Below are 21,446 nucleotides of genomic sequence, written 5' to 3'. Positions count from 1 at the left end.
CCCACGGACCATGTCCATCACAGATCTGCATGAGGTGTGTATCCTCTGCCTGGGGACCTCACACGACGTCCGGGTGTGTCGTTTGTGCAACCAAATGACCCCCAAAGGGCGTCGAGTGCGCCTGGACAAAATGGAGCAGCTCTTCGGCTTTCTGAAACCTTCTACTTCAGCTTTCGACACTCAAGTACTGTGGGGAACCATCCCCGTCTCTTCCCCTGGCGGTCCCACTCTCCAGTACCCTTAAGGATTGGGGAGAGGGAGATTGATCCTCTGTGGTCTCTCCCCTCCCCCCTAACCTCTGGGTCATCTTCCTTGGTGCCGGGGAAAGACCAGGCCGAGCACCAGAAATCCAGGAAGCAGACACTGGTCACCATCTTGCCACAGTTTTGGAGCGGCATCAGCAGCCACCGAGCACTGCCACCAGAGGCCCCATTCTCTGGTGCCCCCGTAGCCCAAGGCGTTTCCCACTGGCAACGGTGCTGGGCGCCATGCCTCCTCGTGATCCTTCCAAGGATGAGCCGGCGACGCCTTGCCCCCTCCATCAGTCCTAACCACCCAAGACTTTCAGGAGGAGTTGGATTACAGAGTGCAATCGGCGGTGCTCAAAGCACTACAGAGCATCGAGCTCCCGGCGCCACCAGCACCTGTACCGGTGCCTGAGCCTCCATCGATGCTTGCACCCCAGCTGGTGCGTCTGCATGTCCTTCTTGGCGCCCTACAGACACAACCAATGCCTGAGAGGCTTCTAATGCCTCCTCAGCCACAGACGCCCTCCACCACAGCAATCCTGATTTCCAGGTCCTCCGAAGAGGTTGAGGTCTCAAGGACCAGGCACCCTTGCCCATGGCACCCCAGGCTGCCGTTTCCTCCCGGCATACCGTGGCCGATGCCCCCCTCGATGATGCTGGTGCCCCCATGGCCTTCGCTGCCCTGGGGGCCCAGGCCTACTGCCCCTCCTGGCCCCCGCCCTTGGCATCCAGGCCCTAGGAGAGGAGCTCCTATGACCCATGGGGCAATGACTCCTCAGACTCGTCCTCAAACGACCCCCTCTCAGAGTCTTCCCCTCTGGAGGAACAGCATCGATCTACACCCGAAGACCTGTCATTTGCCAGCTCCGAAAGGGCCATGGCAGAAGCCATCCCCTTTCAGCTTCTGTTGGAGGAGGAGGATACCTGTCACCAGATGCTAGTGGCCCTCCAGTTCATCAATGCTCTAAAAGAGATCGTGGCGGTGCCGGTCCATGGCATCTTTAAGGAGCTCCTCCTCCGTATGTGGGAACACCCAGTATCCGTGTCCCCGGTTAACAGGAAGGCTGATGCGACTTATGTGGTACAACAGGCAGTGGGCTATGAACGGTGACACCTACTCCACCAGTCAGCAGTGGTGGAGTCTGTGCTTAAAAAGGTCAGACTCTCCCGGACACATGCTTCTGCCCCTCCGGGGTGTGAACACAGGAAGCTCGATGGCATAGGGAAGATGTTCCAGGGGGCTATGCGGGTTGCCCATATACATGACCCAAAATAACCACAACCTATGGAAGCAGGTTCAGGAGTTTGCGGTTGGCCTTCCCAAGCAACAGCAGCAGTCTCTTGCGGCCATTGGCACACTGGGGATTGAGGCGGGTAGACATGAAGTCAGGTCTACCTATGACATGTTTCAGACAACAGCCCACCTAACCGCCGGAGGCGTCTGCGCCAGACAGCTGGCTTCGCTCTGGGCCTCAGGTCTCCAACCAGAGGTTCAGGACAGGCTTGTGGCCCTCCCTGTACAGACGAAAACCTGTTCGGGGATAAGGTGAAGGAGGTCAAGGTGCACCTGAAAGATCAGCATGATACTCTTCAGCAACTCTCTGCCAGTCCCTCTGAAGGCCCTTCCTCTGCCAGGAAGTCCTCCAGGCCGGAATCTTGCAAGCCCTTCTACCGGTCAATGAAGTACTTTCCCCCTGCTACCCATGCCCCCCCCCCCGCCTTGATCCAGCCCTAGAGGTCGTGGCCAATAATAGCAGATTCTGAGGGCCCAACCAGCCCCACAGCAGGCCCCGTCCGCCAGTTTTTGACTGGCGAAGAGGGGGCACGAGTCAAATGTTGGGTCCCCTGGCGGTCGATCCCCCAGTCAATGGCAGGCTCCTTTGCTTCGCCCGTCACTGAGAGACAATCACTTCGGACCGTTGGGTCCTCTCCATTGTCCGCCAGGGCTACCACCTGAACTTCAGCAGGTTCCCAGAGACTGCACCCCCATGTCCTTTGTGGGGTTCATCCGCCTATCAGGTTGTCCTTCTCAATTGGAACTTTTCGCCCTCCTAGCGGTGGGTGCGATAGAACCAATCCCCCGCGAGTAGTGGGGCCACTGCTTCTACTCGAGCTACTTCATCGTTCCAAAGAGAAATAGCAGCTTGTGCCCCATCCTCGACCTCAGGGCTTAAACCCAATTTCTCATGAGAGAAATTCAAAATGGTCACTCTGGGCACGCTGATCCCACTCCTCCGAAGAGGAGACTGGCTCTGCTCCCTCAACTTGAAGGAGGCTAACGCCCATATTGCAATTGCCTCAACCACAGGAAGTACCTCCACTTTCTGGTGGGGTCGGCACATTTTCAGTACAAAGTGCTGCCCTTTGGGCTGGCATCAGCCCCATGCATCTTTACAAAATGCTTGGCAGTGGTGGCTGCCTACCTCAGGCGTCACTCGGTCCATGTCTTTCCATACCTGGACGACTGGCTGATCCGAGGTGACTCCCACTACGAGGCCCTGAATGTACTGGCCTTAACGGTTCAGACCTTGCAGACATTGGAGTTCATCATCAACTGCCCCCAAGTCGCATCTCAGTCCATCTCCACGGCTAGACATTATTGGCTCCCGGTCGGCTATGGCACAAGCAAAGGCTTTTCTGCCCAAGGATCGAGCGGCTCCCCTCTCCTCGCTGGCCACCCTCGTTCGCAACAGGAAGAGGGTGTCGGCTCGTCTGCTGCTATGCCTGGTGGGCCACATGGTGGCCTTTGTCCACATGACCCCCCTGGGCCCACCTCCGCATGAGGGACCCTCAATGGACCTTGTGGTGTTAGTGGCGCCAGGCATCGCAGAATCTAGAGGCGCTGGTGACGTTCACAACCCTCTGTGCCTCTCTCTGACTTGGTGGGAGGCACTGCCCAATCTGGAAATCGGGCTCCCTTTTCAGCCTGCACCGCCCTAGATCTTCACCACCAATGCCTCGCCTCAGGGGTGGGGAGCCCACACGGACAGCCTGCATACCCAGGGCCTTTGGACTGCGGCCGAAGCCCGCTGCCAGATAAACTTCCTGGAGCTTCGGACTACCCGGTATGCCTTGTGGGCCTTCCAAGACAGACTGTCCTCCAAGGTCATCCTCATCAGAACGGACAACCAGGTGGCGATGTGGTACATCAACAAGCACGGTGGCATAGGCTCCTTCCTCCTCTGCCAGGAAGTGATCCAGGTCTGGGACTTGACCCTATCCAGAGGGATGTATCTACAGGCCACCTACCTGTCGGGTCACTTGAATGCACTGGCGGACCATCTCACCCGGTCCTTCCAGCCACAAGAGTGGTCCCTGAACCTGGTGGTGGCAGAACTGTTCTGTCGCTGGGGTATGCCGGACATGGACTTGTTCGCTTCTCCCCACAATCACAAGGTGAGCATGTTCTGCTCCCCGATTCCAGGGAAGGGCCATCTGGCCTGTGACGCATTCTCCCTTCACTGGGGACAGGATCTCATTTATGCATACCTCCCTATCCCTCTCCTCTCAAGGACTAACAAAACTGCAAGAGGACGTGGGGGACCATGATCCTGGTGGCACCCTCCAGGCTAAGGCAGGTGTAGTTTCCTCTGCTCCAGGACCTGTCCGTGAGCGCTCCAAACCCTGCCGGGGCCGGCTCTCGACCTCATATTGCAGAACCAGGGCACCCTGCACCACCTGAACCTCCGGGCCCTGGCCCTCACAGCGTGGATGTTGAGCGCATGATTCTCCAGCCCTTGCAGATCTCAGATGGTGTCTCCAGGGTCTCGATTGAATCCCGGAAACCTTCCACCCGGAAACCTTACAGCTCGAAGTGGAAGCTTTTCTCTACCTGGTGCGGTGGCCATGGACTGGATCCTGTCTGCTCTCCTGCCTGCTGGACTATCTTTGCCTTCTGCTATGAGCCAGCAGACCTCCAGCTGAAGGCTGGAGGTCTGCTGGCTGCTGCGGGCTATGGCGGAGTCAGGCTGCTGCGGGCTATGGCGGGCTATGGCGGAGTCAGGCTGCTGCGGGCTATGGCGGAGTCAGTGGCCCATTTGTGTACAGTCCCTGTCGCCGAAATCTGCAGGGCCGCGACCTGAAGTGCTCTCCACACATTCGCGTCTCACTACTGCCTCGACAGGGATAGTCGCCAGGACAGCGCTTTTGGCCAGTCTGTCCTCCACAATCTATTCCAGTCCTGAATCCAACTGTTTCTATCGTGCTTTCTGTGGAACAAGACCACCCTTTCTCCACAGCGCCACAGTTGTGTTGTGCCTGTTGGCACCTTGTTCGCCTGCTGTGGGTCCCTCTGATCAAATGGGGCAGAGTCTGGAGCTCTGTAATCACCCACGTGCGAGGACCTCTTGTCCTGATTTAGTTCTGCTTGTCCTAGGACAGTGATGGCGAACTCCCGTCCTCGAGTGCCACAAACAGGCCAGGTTTTCAGGATATCCACAATGAATATGCATGAAATAGATCTGCATACATTGGAGACAGTGCATGCAAATCTTTCTCATGCATATTCATTGTGGATATCCTGAAAACCTGGCCTGTTTGTGGCACTCGAGGACGGGAGTTCTCCATCACTGTCCTAGGAGAAAGCGCAGTTGCTTACCTGTAACAGGTGTTCTTCTAGGACAGCAGGATGTTAGTCCTCAGGAATCCCGCCCACCTCCCCACAACACTGGGTTTATCTTCGGTTTGATGTGTTATATTTCTCGCTTGTATTTTTTGCTATGTTACGAGACTGAAGGGGGACCTCGTGTGGACGTGCAGATAGCAGGCTGGGCATGCTCAGTCTGCCAAAGTTTCTAAAAACTTTGACAAAGGTTTTCTGTGCCAGGCTCCATCGGATGATGTCACCCACATGTGAGGACTAACATCCTGCTGTCCTAGGAGAACACCTGTTACAGGTAAGGAGTCCCAAATTAAGGGTTGCAGTGGAGAATTTACTTAAAAGGCAAACCAGACCTACTGCGAGACAAGACTTTGCAAAACTGCTTGTCCAAATTTACTGTCAGCCCGAGATGTTATCAAGACAGTAGTGGACAAAGGTATGAACACAAAACCAATTTGCAGCTTTGTAGATATCTTCAATAAGTACTTCTCGAAGATGTGCAACAGAAGCAGCCATGGCTCTCACTTAAGCCTTCAGCATTTGTGATTTGCAGTCCTGCACTCAGCCAGTCAGACAAGCTAGCTTAGCAACCACTACTCCTAGTCGGTTAGGATAGTATGAGACAAACAGCTGGAAGATTTTCCCCGATGTGGTTGAGTCAATTTCTTGTAATATGCTAAAGCCCTTTTACAGTCCAGAGTATGCAGAGCTTTTTTGCCCTCGTGCACATGGAGCCTAGGAAAGAAAGTAGGTAATATGATAGCACGCCAAGACGACCTTTGAGAGAAATTTTGAGCACGGAGAACCATCCTGCTGTGGAAGAACATCGTGTACAAAGGATAATGGTTGAGAGCTTGAAGTTCAATTTCTCTTCTTGAAATGAGGAACACCACCTTCCATGTCAAGTATTTTAGAGAAGCTGACTCCAATGATTCAAAAGGAGGCTTCATTAGTTGGGAAAGGACTAGATTCAAGTCCCAAGGAATGGTATAGGCCTTTTCCTGAATCGAGATAAACAGATGAGTAGAGATCGGTTTACTGTCCACTTTGAGTATGGTAAGCCACTATAGTGCTGCGGTGCACCTGTACAGATGAGGTGGCAAGGCCTGAGTCAGTAAGTTCAAGTAAATATTTCAGCAGATGCATAAGCTCGCAGGAAAAAGGGGCCAAAGTGTTTTGACGACATTTGGACTCATTAGTAATATTAACATTTTCCCCCACACATGGTACTTATACCATACAATGAGTAATAACTACATTATTGTTAAACCTATCCAAGTCAATTTCTGTAGTCCACTTTGAGAGCAAACCTGGCAAAAAGTGGAATATCAAATTTCATATATAAATAATTCCATCCTTCTAGTGGAAGGTCTGCTAAAGACAAGTTATGTCCACAATTTCTGTAGAGAAGCAAAGATCTTCCACCACTGAGTGCTCAACATCCAAGCTGTGAGGTTGAGGCTTGAAAGGTTGGGATAGTACAATGTCCTATGTAGTCTTGAAGAATGTTTTCTAAGGGAGTGATGGAAAAATTATAAAGCTAAATCAATTGAGATGGGTAGACTAGATGGGCCATACAGTCTTTTACTGCCATCATGTTTCTGTGTTTTTAAATTTCTGCATTGTTCTGGCAATAAGTGGTATCTATGGAAAAGTAAACATGAGGCTTTGTCCCCAGTCAAGGAGGAAAAAGTGTCTTGAGCCAACCTGTTAGTGCTTGGTAAAACTGAGCAAAACTGATTTAGTTTTGGATTCTGCTGTAATGCAAACAAGTCCATCAACAGCAGACCCTATAAAATGAAGTGTTTGTTGGCTACTGACTGCTGTGGATACCACTCATGTGGTTGAAACACTGCTGAGTCGATCCACCAGCATGTTGGAGATGCCCGGTAGATAAGTGGCCTGAAGAATAGCTTGATTTATCTCCACCCAGTATCAGCTTTTTAGGTCTCAGAGGCCATGATCTGGTTTCTCCCTGCTTGTTACCATAAAACATGGCAACTGGTTGTCAGTTGGAATCAGGATGCTCTTCCCCTGAAGAAGATAAGCAAAGGTTGATATAGTGTATCCAATTGTTCTCAACTCTTGAAGATTATTTAGCAATCATTTTTATACTGCATTATCACAAGGTCAATTCAGTTTACAAACCAAGTGGCACTGGCATAAAATTAAAAACAAATACTAACAGAACAAAATCTGGAGTTGCCAAGTTATCTATAAAGAAGGTGGTTTGTAGACTTTAATTAAATTCCTGTGAGCTATCTCCAAAGACTCTGTTCCCAAATTGCCTATGGAACAGCCAGTTTTGTTTGCTTGTTTGGTTTTTTTTAAATAATTGTTTAAACGTGGCAGTGGGTACATCAGTTCTTAGCTTTTCTGGTACGCTGTTCCATAATATTGGACCACCTACAGAGAACATTCAGTCCCTAATCTTAACAATGTGTGTCAATTTAATGGATGGAACTTCAAGGAGCACCTTATTCTGTGACCTGAGAGTTCTTAAAGAGATATATACTCTAAGCACAGCGTCAAGCTATGGAGTACTAGCCTAGTTCAATAATTTATAAACGTCTCTCTTCAAGAGTCCAGTGGCCTTATGTTCCTCACCCTTTGTTGAAGGCATTCATCACCAGAACTACTTCACAAGGGAGCAATCAAAGAGGGGCGCTTTCTTTGAAAACTCATAGGTGTAACCAACCCTGCAACTCTTATGAAACTGCACTGAAGACAACAGTGGTTGAGTTAGTTGATCCCATTGGGAATGTAGCAAATGTGAAGATATGGCAGTGGCCATCCACATGGTTCCGCTGACCTATGACAGAGAATCAACTAGGAGTCATCTTGTAGATGAATGAGGGTAAGAGAGCAGTCTGTGAATGAGCAACATCATGGTGTTTGGTCAGGAGGCAGGAATGCTCTTTTGTACCAGGTTTATATGCAAGCCCTGATTTGAGAATGAGCGGGCTCAATGTTTAACTTCTCAAAGTTGATCAAAAATCCTATGCGTTGTACTAGAGCTATGGCCAAGGTCAGAAAACGTAGCACTTCATCTAGAGTTCAATGTAATAAGCCAATTGTCCAGATATGGGACTCGTATTCCCTGGTGATGAACTGCCACTACTGCAAGGTATTTTGTAAAAACTCTCAAGGCTGACAAGAAGCCAAATGGGAGTACTTATACAGATAATGAGAAGAATCCATGAAAGTAGTGCCAATGCGAAGGGTGGATGGGTATGTGAGCATATGCATCCTTCACATCCAAGACACACATCAGTTTGTCTTGGATTAGATTGTGCTTCAGGAACTCATTTTGAATTTCTTTCAGAGTATGTGTTTTGTGCAGGTATCAAGGTGAGAATGATCTGCACTCCTCATGTTTTATTGGGTTAAGGAAGTACTGGGAACAGAACCTCAGCATATGCTGAGACCGAGGAACTGGTACTCTCTCGTTGTTTGAAAAGCATCTGGACTTCCAGCCAAAGCTGAAATAAATGAGATAGATCCAGATGGAGTGCCAACATGGGTGATCCGATTCCACTCCTCCATGAAATGTTGGATTCTTCCCTCAACTGAGAGAATCTGAAATGGATTGTTCAGAAGGATTAAAAAACTAGGGCCTGGTTTGGGTTGGACCTGTTATGTAGGTTTCTGTTGCCAATATTCTTTGTCAAAGCCTGGACGGAAGTGGCTATTGACACTGGGCCAGAAGGGGAGGTACACGATACTGTTAAAAAGACCAGCAAGATCTCCTTTAGAAGTATGGTCATTTGTATGAATAGAAGTGATGTACTGTGGAGGGCTATTCAGGAGCTATTGAGAGTGACTGCACCACCATATTTTGGTCTTTAACCAGAGTGACTGTCTCACAGAGCCTTTCACCAAAATGAATGTCCTCTTAAGCAGGGAAGGTCCACTAGTTTTTTGTGGATGCTACTCGCTTGAAGCCACACCACACATCTAATCCCAATAGAGACAGATGAAGTATTTGAAATGGCATCAATGGATTCGTATACTGATTGGAAAAAATGGCTGTTGACCTCTTCCATGTCTATGAGTGGTTATGAATAGTAATTGTCTTGCTCTATGGCAATAAGAAAGGCTTCAACTTTTGAATGCAATCATGTATGAACTGTACCATGGATGATAATGCAATCTACTTGCATTGCCCTTAGAAACATTTTCGTGCCAAACTTATCTAGAAGCTTGAGATCTTTGCCAGGAAAATTTGAGTATATGCTTATCTTCACTTTTTCCATAGAGATTCAACTATTACGGACTGGTGAGACAGCTGAATGACACCAGTGCCTGGTGATTGACCGAATTTGAAGTCTAACTTTCTAGCAGTTGGGGTGTCCGAAATGGGATTTTCCCATGTTCTCATTTGTAGAGCATTGAAAATGTTGTGAACTGCAGTGTTACTAGAGTGTCCATTTATTTGAAGAAACTCAAGGAGTTTGGACTGGTAGTCTTTGTGGACATGGACAGCCAGTAAAATACTTTTTTTTACTACCTTAGAATAGGTCAGATCTTCTGGTGGCGATGTGTGATCTGGAAGGGGATCGGAGAGTATGCATAGTTTCTTCGTTTGAGCCTAAAGGTTTACGGTCTCTTATCCAATGACGAAGAGGGCGAACCAGGAGAGGGTTCTGATTCACTCGGAGGAACAGCCTGGTCTAACACCTCCGACTTACTCTAACCCTCTTCAATAAAATGAAGAACCCCTGAGCAAAGGCTCTGATGAGTTCACCCCTATAGGCGATATCAGGACACCAGTTTGGGGTTTGCCGGAGCAAAATTGGAGAGGAGAGGATGGAACATTCCTTCTGTCTCCTTGGTCAGAGAGGTAAAAAAAAATATTGCACCAAGTCTGGTCGAATGACTGCTGTGTTCTCTGTCCTGGCAAAGGCAGCGGAACATCTTCTTCTGAGACCAGGACAGGTTCCTGCATGAGGACGGGCAGCTTGTTAGAAATGAGTGGTACTATAGAGGTCAACAGTTTTCAGGCAAGGACTCCCTCTGCCATTAGTATCAGTCTGTAAGTGCTCTGGTTTACTGGTAGAAGCAGAGGCAACTTTATCCCTTCTGCTGATCTAGGATGGACTGCAGAGCTAAGATGGCAAAGCAACTTAATAAATTGAAGTCTGAGGTGGATACGTCAATGGCTTCGAAGGGGTTGAGTGTTCGGATGCCTTGGCATGCATTGGTGATTCTTTAGAGATGCATGTTGAGGAATCCGGTACAGGCAGATGATAGGCATCTGTTGCATTCGAGTTACACCATAGGTTCTTGCACTGTGCATTGCAGGGTTATATATGGACGCTAAAGGTTTGTACGGCATCTGAGCATCATGCATTTATGCGTCGCTGGCATTGGTGATTGTATTGGGCGAGTCAATGCACCATGCATCACCAGTGCTCTTGGTGCTGATGCACTCCACATAGAATGATTATGCTTCTTTAATACAGGCTGCAATGGTTCCAATGATTGATGCCATTTCACTTTCGATGCAGGGTGGCTCATAAGAATCAACCCCACGACTTCGGCCTCAGTGGATGGGCAAGGTTTTAAGGAGCTTCCGCTCAACTCTTTTTCTGTCAAGGCAGATGATGCACCACGGGACAAAGACCCACCTGTGATGCTGGATATTTACGCAGTTCCTTGACTGAAGTGCCCTGGACCTCTACGAATGCAGGGGACATCTGTCTGCAGGCGTAGCAGTTCTCCTGGTTATGATCTGGCCAAAGGCATCGATAACAATTCCTGGCTGTTGGTGACGGTCAATCTTTCCACACATACAACTCTTGAATTCACTCACCATAGTTGATGTCTTCTTCTGCCCCAGACACAGTAGAAGAGGCAGCCACAATCTCGTTCAGAAGAAGTTTTATTTTAAGCAGCTGTTGTGGGGCTATTAACTTTTATCAAGTGCAACAGTACTCTGTAAAGTAACCTATAATATATTAACTACAATCAGCATATCTTTATAATAAAAATAAAGAGATTCGGAGCACTCAGAAGGGAACTATTAGGTTCTCTTAACCTAGGTGTCAACCTCATAAAGATTTGTCTTAGAAGTCAAAACTAACAGAAACAGCACTTAATCTTAGTTAGTTCAAAATCTTTTGAGAATTATTTGGCATTAAAACATTCTACCTAATCTGTTTATACAATTTATTTCCTGTGAAAATTCATGCTGCTTTACACAGCTCTCCAATTCACATATTCTGTACTACAGAAGGGCCATTTCTTTGTAAGAGTTCATAATTGCACAGCTAATTATGCTGTACTCTGTTGTACCCAAGAGCATCTTTCCATCCAACATACTACAAAATAACAGGGGTTGAAAAATTTCAGCAAAAAAGATGACACTTGCTAAAACCTCTATTTCCAGAGGTATGGTTTCTTGTCATCCCTGCAGCCTCTTTTGGATTAAAAAAAAAACTGCTCTTCTGCGTATGGAAATCTTTTTGGTTATTCCACTACTAGGCTCGTGAAAACACATCTCCTCACCACTACCTTACAGGAACATGACAAGTGAGGAAAAAGCATAGATATTATTTTAGAGTTAAGTACCTGCCCTTTTCTTCAAGCTTTTTACTCATTGAAATACTGAGGATGTGAAAATATGAGAATTTTAGTTATACAGCAATACTGAATGAATGCAAGGCATGACTAGGTGTCAGCTTTCAGATGACCAGCCACACATCTTTCACAGAATAGACTAAGTAAAAAAAAAAAAAGGCTGGACATGTTTCAATGCTTAGCTATTCATAACAAAGATGCACAGCACAAGTTAATACCAGCTTCCAGCTGGTCCCATCTCCCTAAAACTTATAACCCAAGTTTGAACAGGGGTGGTTGACAAGAGACACAGTGATGTGTGTGCATGCATTAGTCACTACTTCACATTCTCCTGCTCAGGGATATGTTGTTATAGGGAACTACAAATCAGATTTACCAAACATATCCTCAAGGACCCCCAACCAGTCAGGTGTTCATTAGATGCAGAATATACATGATCAATCAACATACAATGGAAGTAGTGCATGCAAACAGCTCATATTTACTGTAAGTATCCTGAAACCAGACCGGCAGGAGTCTCCGAAGACAGATTTGGGAACCACTGAAGTAAATTATCCCGCTGAGTCCCATTATATACCAGAAGTGCAAGACTTACATTTTAGAGGCCTTATTTCAAGGACAAACCAAGCATAGAAATTAACTAAACCACATGCAAACGCATCATAAATGTTCAGTTTGGGCTATCCTAAAGGCCAAGACCTGAGTTTTACACCCCTGCCCATTTTGGAAAAGCAAGGGTAACATTTTCTCCTGGCAAACAGGGCTGCCGAGCACCACGTCATAAGGGTCACCAGAGAACAGTTATGCACAGCCTCCTGGGAGTTGTAGTCCCGCTTTCAACACCGCTTACTGCACGAAACTATTCTGATACGACATGGGAAAAACAGTGTGAAGGATTCCTTACAGTGTCCATCCGACTGTCGCGGTTGGTAGGTACGGGGCCCACCGCCGCCACCATACGGGCCCCGATTTCCATTCCCCTCGTTCTCCAGCGCCGCCTGCAGTCGTTCGGCCAGCTCCGCCTTCAAACCCCGCGTGTCCAGGCCGCGTCGCTGTAGTTCCTCTTTCAACTCGTTCACCCGCAGCCGCCTCACGTCCATAGCAAGCGCAAGCTCAAGTAAAATAAAACGTTTACACCCCCACCCCCAAAATTCACTCAGTAATAACGTTAAAAAAAAAACCCGAAAAAAAAAATAAAGCACTGAAATAATTAAGGAGAGGGGAGCAGGCCCCAAAGCTTGAGGGCTGTCCCAGCTTTCCGCGCCGGCCCCCTCCTCCTGCTCGGTCTTTCCTTGGTGAAAGGGCACTTCCTATGTGCTGTGGAAAGAGGGAGCCCGTTGGGCCTTTATTTCTCAACGTTGCTGTTAAAAACAGCACCCGCAGCCTCCACCACAGACGTGCAGAGAAACAGAAGCGGTCAAAATGGCGGCCACTCCGACGTCGTCGTTGACGCCTGAGCGCGCGCGCGCGAAGGGGCTTCGGATTATTAGAAAAGCGCCTGAAATTGGTTGGAAGCGACGGACTAGAGGAAAACAGGAGCCGACCAATCGGAGCCTAGCTCCGATTGGTTTTTTTTTTTTTTTGGTTGTTGTTGCTTCTCAACGGAAAGCCTGTTGTTGGGAGGGGGCGGGGATATTTACGTAGACTGCTGGCGTTAAGTGAAAGGTGAAACATAACAAAGTCGATTGACAGGGTTGGTTGGTTTTTTTTTTTCGGCGGCCGTTGTGAACCAATCGAAGAAGACCGTCTCATTTACTTAAAACGTAAAGGAGGAAGAGAGCGTGCAGATTTCTTTTGGTTTTTTTTTTTTTTTAATTTTGGCGCGCGTTGAGCTCTAGGCCTATTTTTTCCCGCCATAAATTAGATTCAGGGATGACCGTGTTACGGTATCAGATGCGAATACAAAATGGTGACAGCTAGGTCATAATTTGTAGACAAAAAGGAATTTGACCAAAATGATAAGGGGAATGGAACAGCTTCCCTATGAGGAAAGACTAAAGAGGTTAGGAGTTTTCAGCTTGGAGAAGAGACAGCTTGGGGGGGGGGGGGGGGGGGATATGATAGAGGTGTTTAAAATCATGAGAGGTCTAGAACGGGTAGATGTGAATCGGTTATTTACTCTTTCAGATAATAGAAAGACTAGGGGGCACTCCATGAAGTTAGCATGGGGCACATTTAAAACTAATCGGGGAAAGTTCTTTTTCACTCAACGCACATTTAAACTCTGGAATTTGTTGCCAGAGTGTGTGGTTAGTGCAGTTAGTATAGCTGTGTTTAAAAAAGGATTGGATAAGTTCTTGGAGGAGAAGTCCATTACCTGCTATTAATTAAGTTGACTTAGAAAATAGCCACTGCTATTACTAGCAACAGTAACATGGAATAGACTTAGTTTACAACAAATTCCAGAGCTTTATTGTGCGTTGAGTGAAAAAGAATTTTCTCCGATTAGTCTTAAATGTGCTACTTGTTAACTTCATGGAATGCCCCCTAGTCCTTCTATTATTCGAAAGTGTAAATAACCGATTCACATCTACTTGTTCAAGACCTCTCATGATCTTAAAGACCTCTATCATATCCCCCCACAGCCGTCTCTTCTCCAAACTGAACAGTCGTAACCTCTTCAGTCTTTCCTCATAAGGGAGCTGTTCCATCTCCTTTATAATTTTGGTTGCCCTTCTCTGTACCTTCTCTATCGCAACTATATCTTTTTTGAGATGCAGCAACCAGAATTGTACACAGAATTCAAGGTGCGGTCTCACCATGGAGCGATATAGAGGCATTATGACATTTTCCGTTTTATTAACCATTCCCTTCCTAATAATTCCTAGCATTCTGTTTGCTTTTTTGACTGCTGCAGCACTGAGCCGACGATTTTAAAGTATTATCCACTATGATACCTAGATCTTTTTCCTAGGTGGTAGCTCCTAATATGGAACCTAACCGTGTAACTACAGCAAGGGCTATTTTTCCCTATATGCATCACCTTGCACTTGTCCACATTAAATTTCATCTGCCATTTGGATGCCCAATCTTCCAGTCTTGCAAGGTCCTCCTGTAATGTATCACAATCCACTTGTGATTTAACTACTCTGAATAATTTTGTATCAACTGCAGATTTGATAATCTCACTCGTCATATTCCTTTCCAGATCATTTATATATATATTGAGAAGCACCGGTCCAAGTACAGATCCCTGACGTGCTGTCAGAGCCCACAGCTTTGCCCTCGCATGCCATCTTGGATGCAGTGATGATCAGGACATGGGAGTCCCCTTTCTCCGCATAAGTGTGCCTGAGCTTGAGACCAACATGGAGACGGTAACTGACCCAGAATCCTCTGCTTTCTTAGCCTTCCTGGCTATATCTTCCACGGGGCTCCAGCGGTGAACTAGGCCTGCGCGATCGGCGCTGAAGCCCGTCGGGGTAAGGCCTCTTGTTCCGCTCACCCCGATCGGGCTCCCTCGCCGATCGCCGGCCCGTCGCTCCAGCATCCACTTACCTGAGAGACCGCGAGTCTCTGCCTCCAGCCAGCCGCCATCGGAGCTAAGTAATGCCGATCTCGCACAGCCTCGACCCGAAGCACGAGCCCTCGCCTCTAGCAGGCCCCCAGCCGAGCCGCGAGCCCTCGCCCCGGACCGCCCACGAAAAAGTCGCGGCGGTGACGTCAGAGGCGCGACCGGCGGGCTATTTAAACCCCCGCTCTCTGCTCAATCCTCCTTTATCTTCCACGGGGCTCCAGCGGTGAACTAGGCCTGCGCGATCGGCGCTGAAGCCCGTCGGGGTAAGGCCTCTTGTTCCGCTCACCCCGATCGGGCTCCCTCGCCGATCGCCGGCCTGTCGCCCCAGCATCCACTTACCTGAGAGACCGCGAGTCTCTGCCTCCAGCCAGCCGCCATCGGAGCTAAGTAACGCCGATCTCGCACAGCCTCGACCCGAAGCACGAGCCCTCGCCTCTAGCAGGCCCCCAGCCGAGCCGCGAGCCCTCGCCCCGGACCGCCCACGAAAAAGTCGCGGCGGTGACGTCAGAGGCGCGACCGGCGGGCTATTTAAACCCCCGCTCTCTGCTCAATCCTCCTTTATCTTCCACGGGGCTCCAGCGGTGAACTAGGCCTGCGCGATCGGCGCTGAAGCCCGTCGGGGTAAGGCCTCTTGTTCCGCTCACCCCGATCGGGCTCCCTCGCCGATCGCCGGCCCGTCGCTCCAGCATCCACTTACCTGAGAGACTGCGAGTCTCTGCCTCCAGCCAGCCGCCATCGGAGCTAAGTAACGCCGATCTCGCACAGCCTCGACCCGAAGCACGAGCCCTCGCCTCTAGCAGGCCCCCAGCAGAGCCGCGAGCCCTCGCCCCGGACCACCCACGAAAAAGTCGCGGCGGTGACGTCAGAGGCGCGACCGGCGGGCTATTTAAACCACCACTCTCCTGGCGCCGCGCGCCAGGCGTCGCGCGCACGAAGGAGCGCGACAAAGGGGCCTGCCCCTTTGTTTCGCCCCTTCGTTTCGAACATCGCTTCCCCGAGCTGCATCACACCAATACTGCACTAGAACTCATCCAGCATCCACTCATCATTCAATTCAACCCACTATCTCAGCATCCAACCAGCAGCCTCAGCATTCAACAGCCTCAGCATTCAACCCACTGTCTCAGCATTCAACAGCCTCAGAATTCAACAGCCTCAGCATTCAACCCACTGTCTCAGCATTCAACAGCCTCAGAATTCAACAGCCTCAGCATTCAACCCACTGTCTCAGCATTCAACAGCCTCAGCATTCAACCCACTGTCTCAGCATTCAACAGCCTCAGCATTCAACCACCTCAGCATCCAACCAGCCAATTCAGCAGTCAACCAACAGCCTCAGCATTCATCTAGCAAAAGATTACACAACCAAACATATCATTCAGACCTCCTTAAAGAACATTTCCACAATCTATTACCGCCATAACGTCATAGGACACCTGATTCTGACTACACCATCAAAGTCATCTCCCTCATACAACCATGTTGCAAGGACACCCAATACATATATTACATCACTACTCCTTCTCCAAGATGAAGCCTACACTAAGATATCAACCTATAACCCGTAGAAATCTAACTCCGGTAATGATCTCACCAGTCACACAATTACTTGGTTTGGCTCTATTCACCTTATCACTCTTCAATGCCCAATCAATCACAAAAAAAACCCACATCCTTAATGACCACCTGCTAGATACTAAACCAGACATCTGTGCCATCACAGAGACCTGGTTAAAATCCTCAGACACAGTCCTAATAAATCAATTGCCTACACAAACATATGATGTCTTCTCCTTACCCAGAAAGAAAAAGAAAGGAGGAGGTCTCCTTATAGCTGCAAAAAAACTTTTTAACCTCAAGCAACAACCTATCTATACTATACCCAAACTTGAGGTAGGCTTATTCAAATCGAAGTCACTTCAAATCCTACTCACCTACGCACCTCCTGGACTTTTAGATCAAGATGCCTCTCCCATGATAGAGGTTATAGCCAAATACCTAAAACTAGACTCTCCTGCCATAATCATTGGAGATTTTAACCTCCACATTGATGCTAGTCCTCGATCGACCAACTGTGATGCTTTCCTATCAGCACTTTCGGACATGGGCTTCAAACAGCACATTAACCAACCAACACATAAAGCGGGTCACACTCTTGATCTTATCTTCACAAATTCTAATCTTTCCCCACTCTCACCCCCCTTATGCCTACCAGTCCCATGGTCAGATCATTTTATGATCAACTCCACCTTCAGGTCATTGACAGGATTGACCACACCTCATCAGCCTACAACTCTATACTACAGGAAAACTTGTTCTTCAGAAGATCTTGGCAAATCCCTGATCAGAAATCTCCCAAACTTGGATCTTTCAAATCCCAATTCAGCTATCACCTCATGGCAAAACATCACTGAAATGATAGCTAACGAACTATGCCCAATGTAAAAAAAAATTATAAACCCCTCCCATAAAAATAAGCAACCGTGGTTCTCTAATGAACTCCGCACTCAGAAGCAAAATCTAAGACGGAAAGAAAAAGAATGGAGGAAGAACTCTAATCCCCTCACTCTTTCCATATACAAAACTACTCTCCACCAGTACAGATCAGCAATACTTCGAACAAAAAGAGATTTCTATGCTCACCGCATCCACGATATGCTGTATGATGCGAGGGCCCTCTTCTCCTATGTTTCGGAACTGACCAAAACAGCTCTTCCTAACATCCCTGACGATACAGCTCAATCAAAGGCCAATGACCTGGCCTTATTCTTTCAAAATAAAATCACCAATACCCTGGCCAGATTACCTGTCAACACAAATCCTACTCTTCCGGACACAGTTCTCCTACCAAACTCAGACATAAGATTGGATTTCTTTGATTCAACCCACACCTTAGAGGTAGAATCGCTGATAAAAAGAATGAAACCTTCGACCCACCCACTGGACCAAATACCCTCCAAGTTACTGATCCTCATCCCAGAATACATATCCAAATATCTAGCTGATATCATCAATTGTTCCCTTACACAAGGAACATTACCGGACGCACTCAAATTGGCCACGCTCAAACCCATACTCAAAAAATCCAACCTGGACCCGGAAGACCTCAACAATTACCGTCCCATATCAAATCTCCCATTTGTATCTAAGATCATGGAGAAAATTGTAAATAAGCAACTTTCAAATTACCTAGAAGACCACAATATACTTCACACGTCACAATATGGTTTCCGAAAAGAACACAATACGGAAACCCTCCTCACCTCCCTCCTGGATCAACTATATATTGGTTTTGATAAAGGACAGTCATTTCTCTTAGCCCTCCTCGACATCTCTGCGGCTTTTGATACGGTAAATCACAACATCCTCCTAAACCGACTCTCAGACATAGGAATTACAGGCTCAGCCCTCAGATGGTTCGAATCTTTCCTCAGTAATAGAGGCTATAAGGTAAAAATTAAAAACATGGAATCACCTCATACTAATGCTCCTTTTGGCGTCCCCCAGGGCTCCTCCCTATCACCCACCCTGTTTAATATCTACATTCTCCCCCTCTGCCACCTACTTTCAAACCTCAAACTCAAATTTTATATTTACGCAGATGACCTTCAAATTTTAATCCCTATATCCAAATCATTGGACTCAACACTCAAGTTATGGAACGCTCATCTACAAACTATAAACCACTACTTATCCAGCCTCAACCTTGTGCTCAACACTTCTAAAACCGAACTCTTACTAATTACTCCAGAAGGTAGTCCCATACTTCTCCAATCACAAAATATTCCACATATATCACACGCCAGAGATCTTGGAGTCTTAATCGACAGTCACCTTAACCTAAAGCATTTTATAAAACACACTACTAAGGAGTGCTTTTACAAGTTACAAGTACTCAAAAAACTCAAACCGCTCCTATTCCACTACGATTTCAGATCCGTCCTCCAAGCCATTCTGTTCTCTAAGATCGACTATTGCAACTCCATCCTGCATGGTCTTCCAGCCTCTACCATTAAACCGCTCCAGCTGCTACAAAATGCAGCGGCAAGGATTTTGACAAATACCAATCGGAGAGAGCATATTTCTCCTATTCTAAAAGATCTCCACTGGCTCCCAGTAAACTTCCGGATCCTCCATAAATCTCTCACAATCATTCATAAAAATATCCACCATCAAACCCCGCTTGATCTGTCTCATCCTCTCAGACTGCACTCGACAGCCAGGCCTTTAAGGGATGCTTACAAGGGATCTTTACACGTTCCTACAATCAAATTAGTGCACCACGCAAACATCAGAGACCGGTCATTCTCTACAGCAGGCCCTTCCATGTCGAACGCCATGCCTCCGGACCTCAGACTGGAGACTTGTCTAACAACTTTTAAAAAGAAACTAAAGACATGGCTGTTCAGCCAAGCCTTCCCCACCACAAACTCCATTGCCTGATCTAGAATTGTTCACCACACATCTCTGTAAACAAAACTTTTCCAAATTTTTCATGCCTAATATCCATTAAAGAGAGGTTGGCTCCTAGCCCCCTCCACTGTATATAGTATTTATTCTATTTTATTGCACTTTATATATTTATTGCTCTGTTCACCCCTTCTTTATTTTCCTACTCCAAGTTAAGGCTTCCTTGTTATAATGTAACTGTATGCTCTGTATCTCTTGTTGATTGGTTAATTGTATATTCTACTTAGTTCATTGTAAACCGAATTGATTTGATTTGTATCAAGAAATTCGGTATATAAAAGCCTTAATAAATAAATAAATATATGAACTTTAAATGCCTTACTGAGCCTGACCTGGAGGAATTGCAAGGACACCTGGACAACAGTTGAAGCTGGCGACATTTTGTGATGCCTAATTATAGGGTCACGAAAGCAGAAGGCAAAGGTTGGAACTTCAGGCTAGACTGTCACTACAGGGGCATCTGTAAACACAGCCTAAGATGGGATAATTGCTCTGACCAGCAAGATTCTAACAGAACAAAGGACTATTTAAAGAGTGATGGTGAATGGGATCCACCTTGGAGAAATAATCAGGGTAGTTTAGGAATAATCTATCATGCTGTTGACATGACAATCAATGTAAATGATTCTCTGGGTAATCACACACTTTTAGAATTTCTAACCTATAAAAGAAGGATCAGTTCATGTATACAATGAGATGCTGGTGGTCAGTTTGTCAAAGAAGTGGCATCAGCATCTCCCAAGAATACTTCTATTGCTCAATAAAAAATTATACTTTCTACAAAGTCTAAGTGTTCTTGTATCCCTGGGTAAGCGTCATAAAGCATAGCTTGGCGCTTAACACGGACCACTGATGTCACGCAAGACCGACCTCAAATTTCGCATGAGGCAGTCCCCCTTCTATAGCGTGTTCCAACTTCTTCATGCATCAGTGATTGTTGAGTTGGCCATGAAGAGGGCGATAAAGACACGACTGCACTTGCAACACCCCTCCAAGGAAGGACTGGAAGTACCTAAACAATTTTGGCAAGCGGGCTTTTCAGTCTGGCATGCTGAATGCGAAAATTCAACAACTTCTATTTTACATTACTTGGTATTTATACGAGTGTCTGCAATCGCTAAAACCTTTAGTCACAGAGGCTGTGCCGGACAACCGCCTGCCTGAGAAGTTCCATGATATAGAGGAAGGCCTCTGACACTTGCGCCATACTATATATGAAGCTTTCGACACGTCTGACCAAGCCACAGCAGGTGCCATTGCGGCCAGACGATTTTCATGGCTCCATGCCAGTGCAATCAGAGAAGATGTGCACGAGAAGTTGGCGGATCTCCCATGCCTCCCCAACAACTTCTTTGGGGATAAGTTGCACGAAACGGAGGTGCAACTTAAAGAACAGAATGTGGCTGTCATATCACAGATGACGACCTCAGATCCCACATCCACAAAGCAGTACTACCCCAGTTACAGAAAATCTTACTTTCAGAGGCGCTCTTACAGACCATACCCGCCCTTCCTCCTGCAGCCTTACCCACTATCCCGGGCACACCCACTTCTGCAGCTGCAGAACCGCTCACACCAGCGTCCCCCATGGCAGCCGCGTCCTCCCCCCAACAGCAACACCCCCAAACCCCCTCAGGAATTTTAGAGAATGCTGGGTCGCCTCTATCACTTCCTGTTGGAGGGAGACTTTCCCATTTCCTCACCTCATGGGAAGCGATCACATCTGACCGTTGGGTGCTCAAGATCATCAAGGAAGGCTACACCCTCAACTTCAAGTCTGCACCATTTCTTCTCCACACGGTACGGCCAAAGCAGGTTGACTCATTAAGCAGCCGCTCTCTGATGGAAGAAGTCACCAAGCTGCTTCTTCAGCATTTTTCCACCCAGCATCATCAGGGATTCTACTCTCAATACTTCCTCATTCCCAAGAAATCGGGAGGCCTACGTCCCATCCTGGACCTCCGGTCTCTTAACAAATTCCTAGCCAGAGAGAAATTCAAGATGACTTCCCTCAAATCCATCCTGCCCT

At 47.5% G+C, this 21,446-nt stretch overlaps 1 protein-coding gene across 1 annotated transcript in view; it reads right to left on the bottom strand.

Moving 5' to 3' along the window:
• The window catches only part of HNRNPUL1 (heterogeneous nuclear ribonucleoprotein U like 1), a 173,085-nt gene extending 160,142 nt beyond the window's left edge, over positions 1-12,943 (bottom strand). The window contains exon 1 of the mRNA XM_029571581.1: positions 12,335-12,943. Within this exon, the coding sequence (XP_029427441.1) occupies positions 12,335-12,530 (196 nt within the window). The 5' untranslated portion in view covers positions 12,531-12,943. The remainder of the gene's footprint in view (positions 1-12,334) is intronic.
• Between the last annotated feature and the right edge of the window lie 8,503 nt (positions 12,944-21,446).

This window comes from Rhinatrema bivittatum, chromosome 11, assembly GCF_901001135.1.
Source record: "Rhinatrema bivittatum chromosome 11, aRhiBiv1.1, whole genome shotgun sequence".
Lineage (NCBI taxonomy): Eukaryota > Metazoa > Chordata > Amphibia > Gymnophiona > Rhinatrematidae > Rhinatrema > Rhinatrema bivittatum.
Note: the sequence above shows the minus strand (reverse complement) of the source record. Positions and strands in the feature narration are given on the sequence as shown.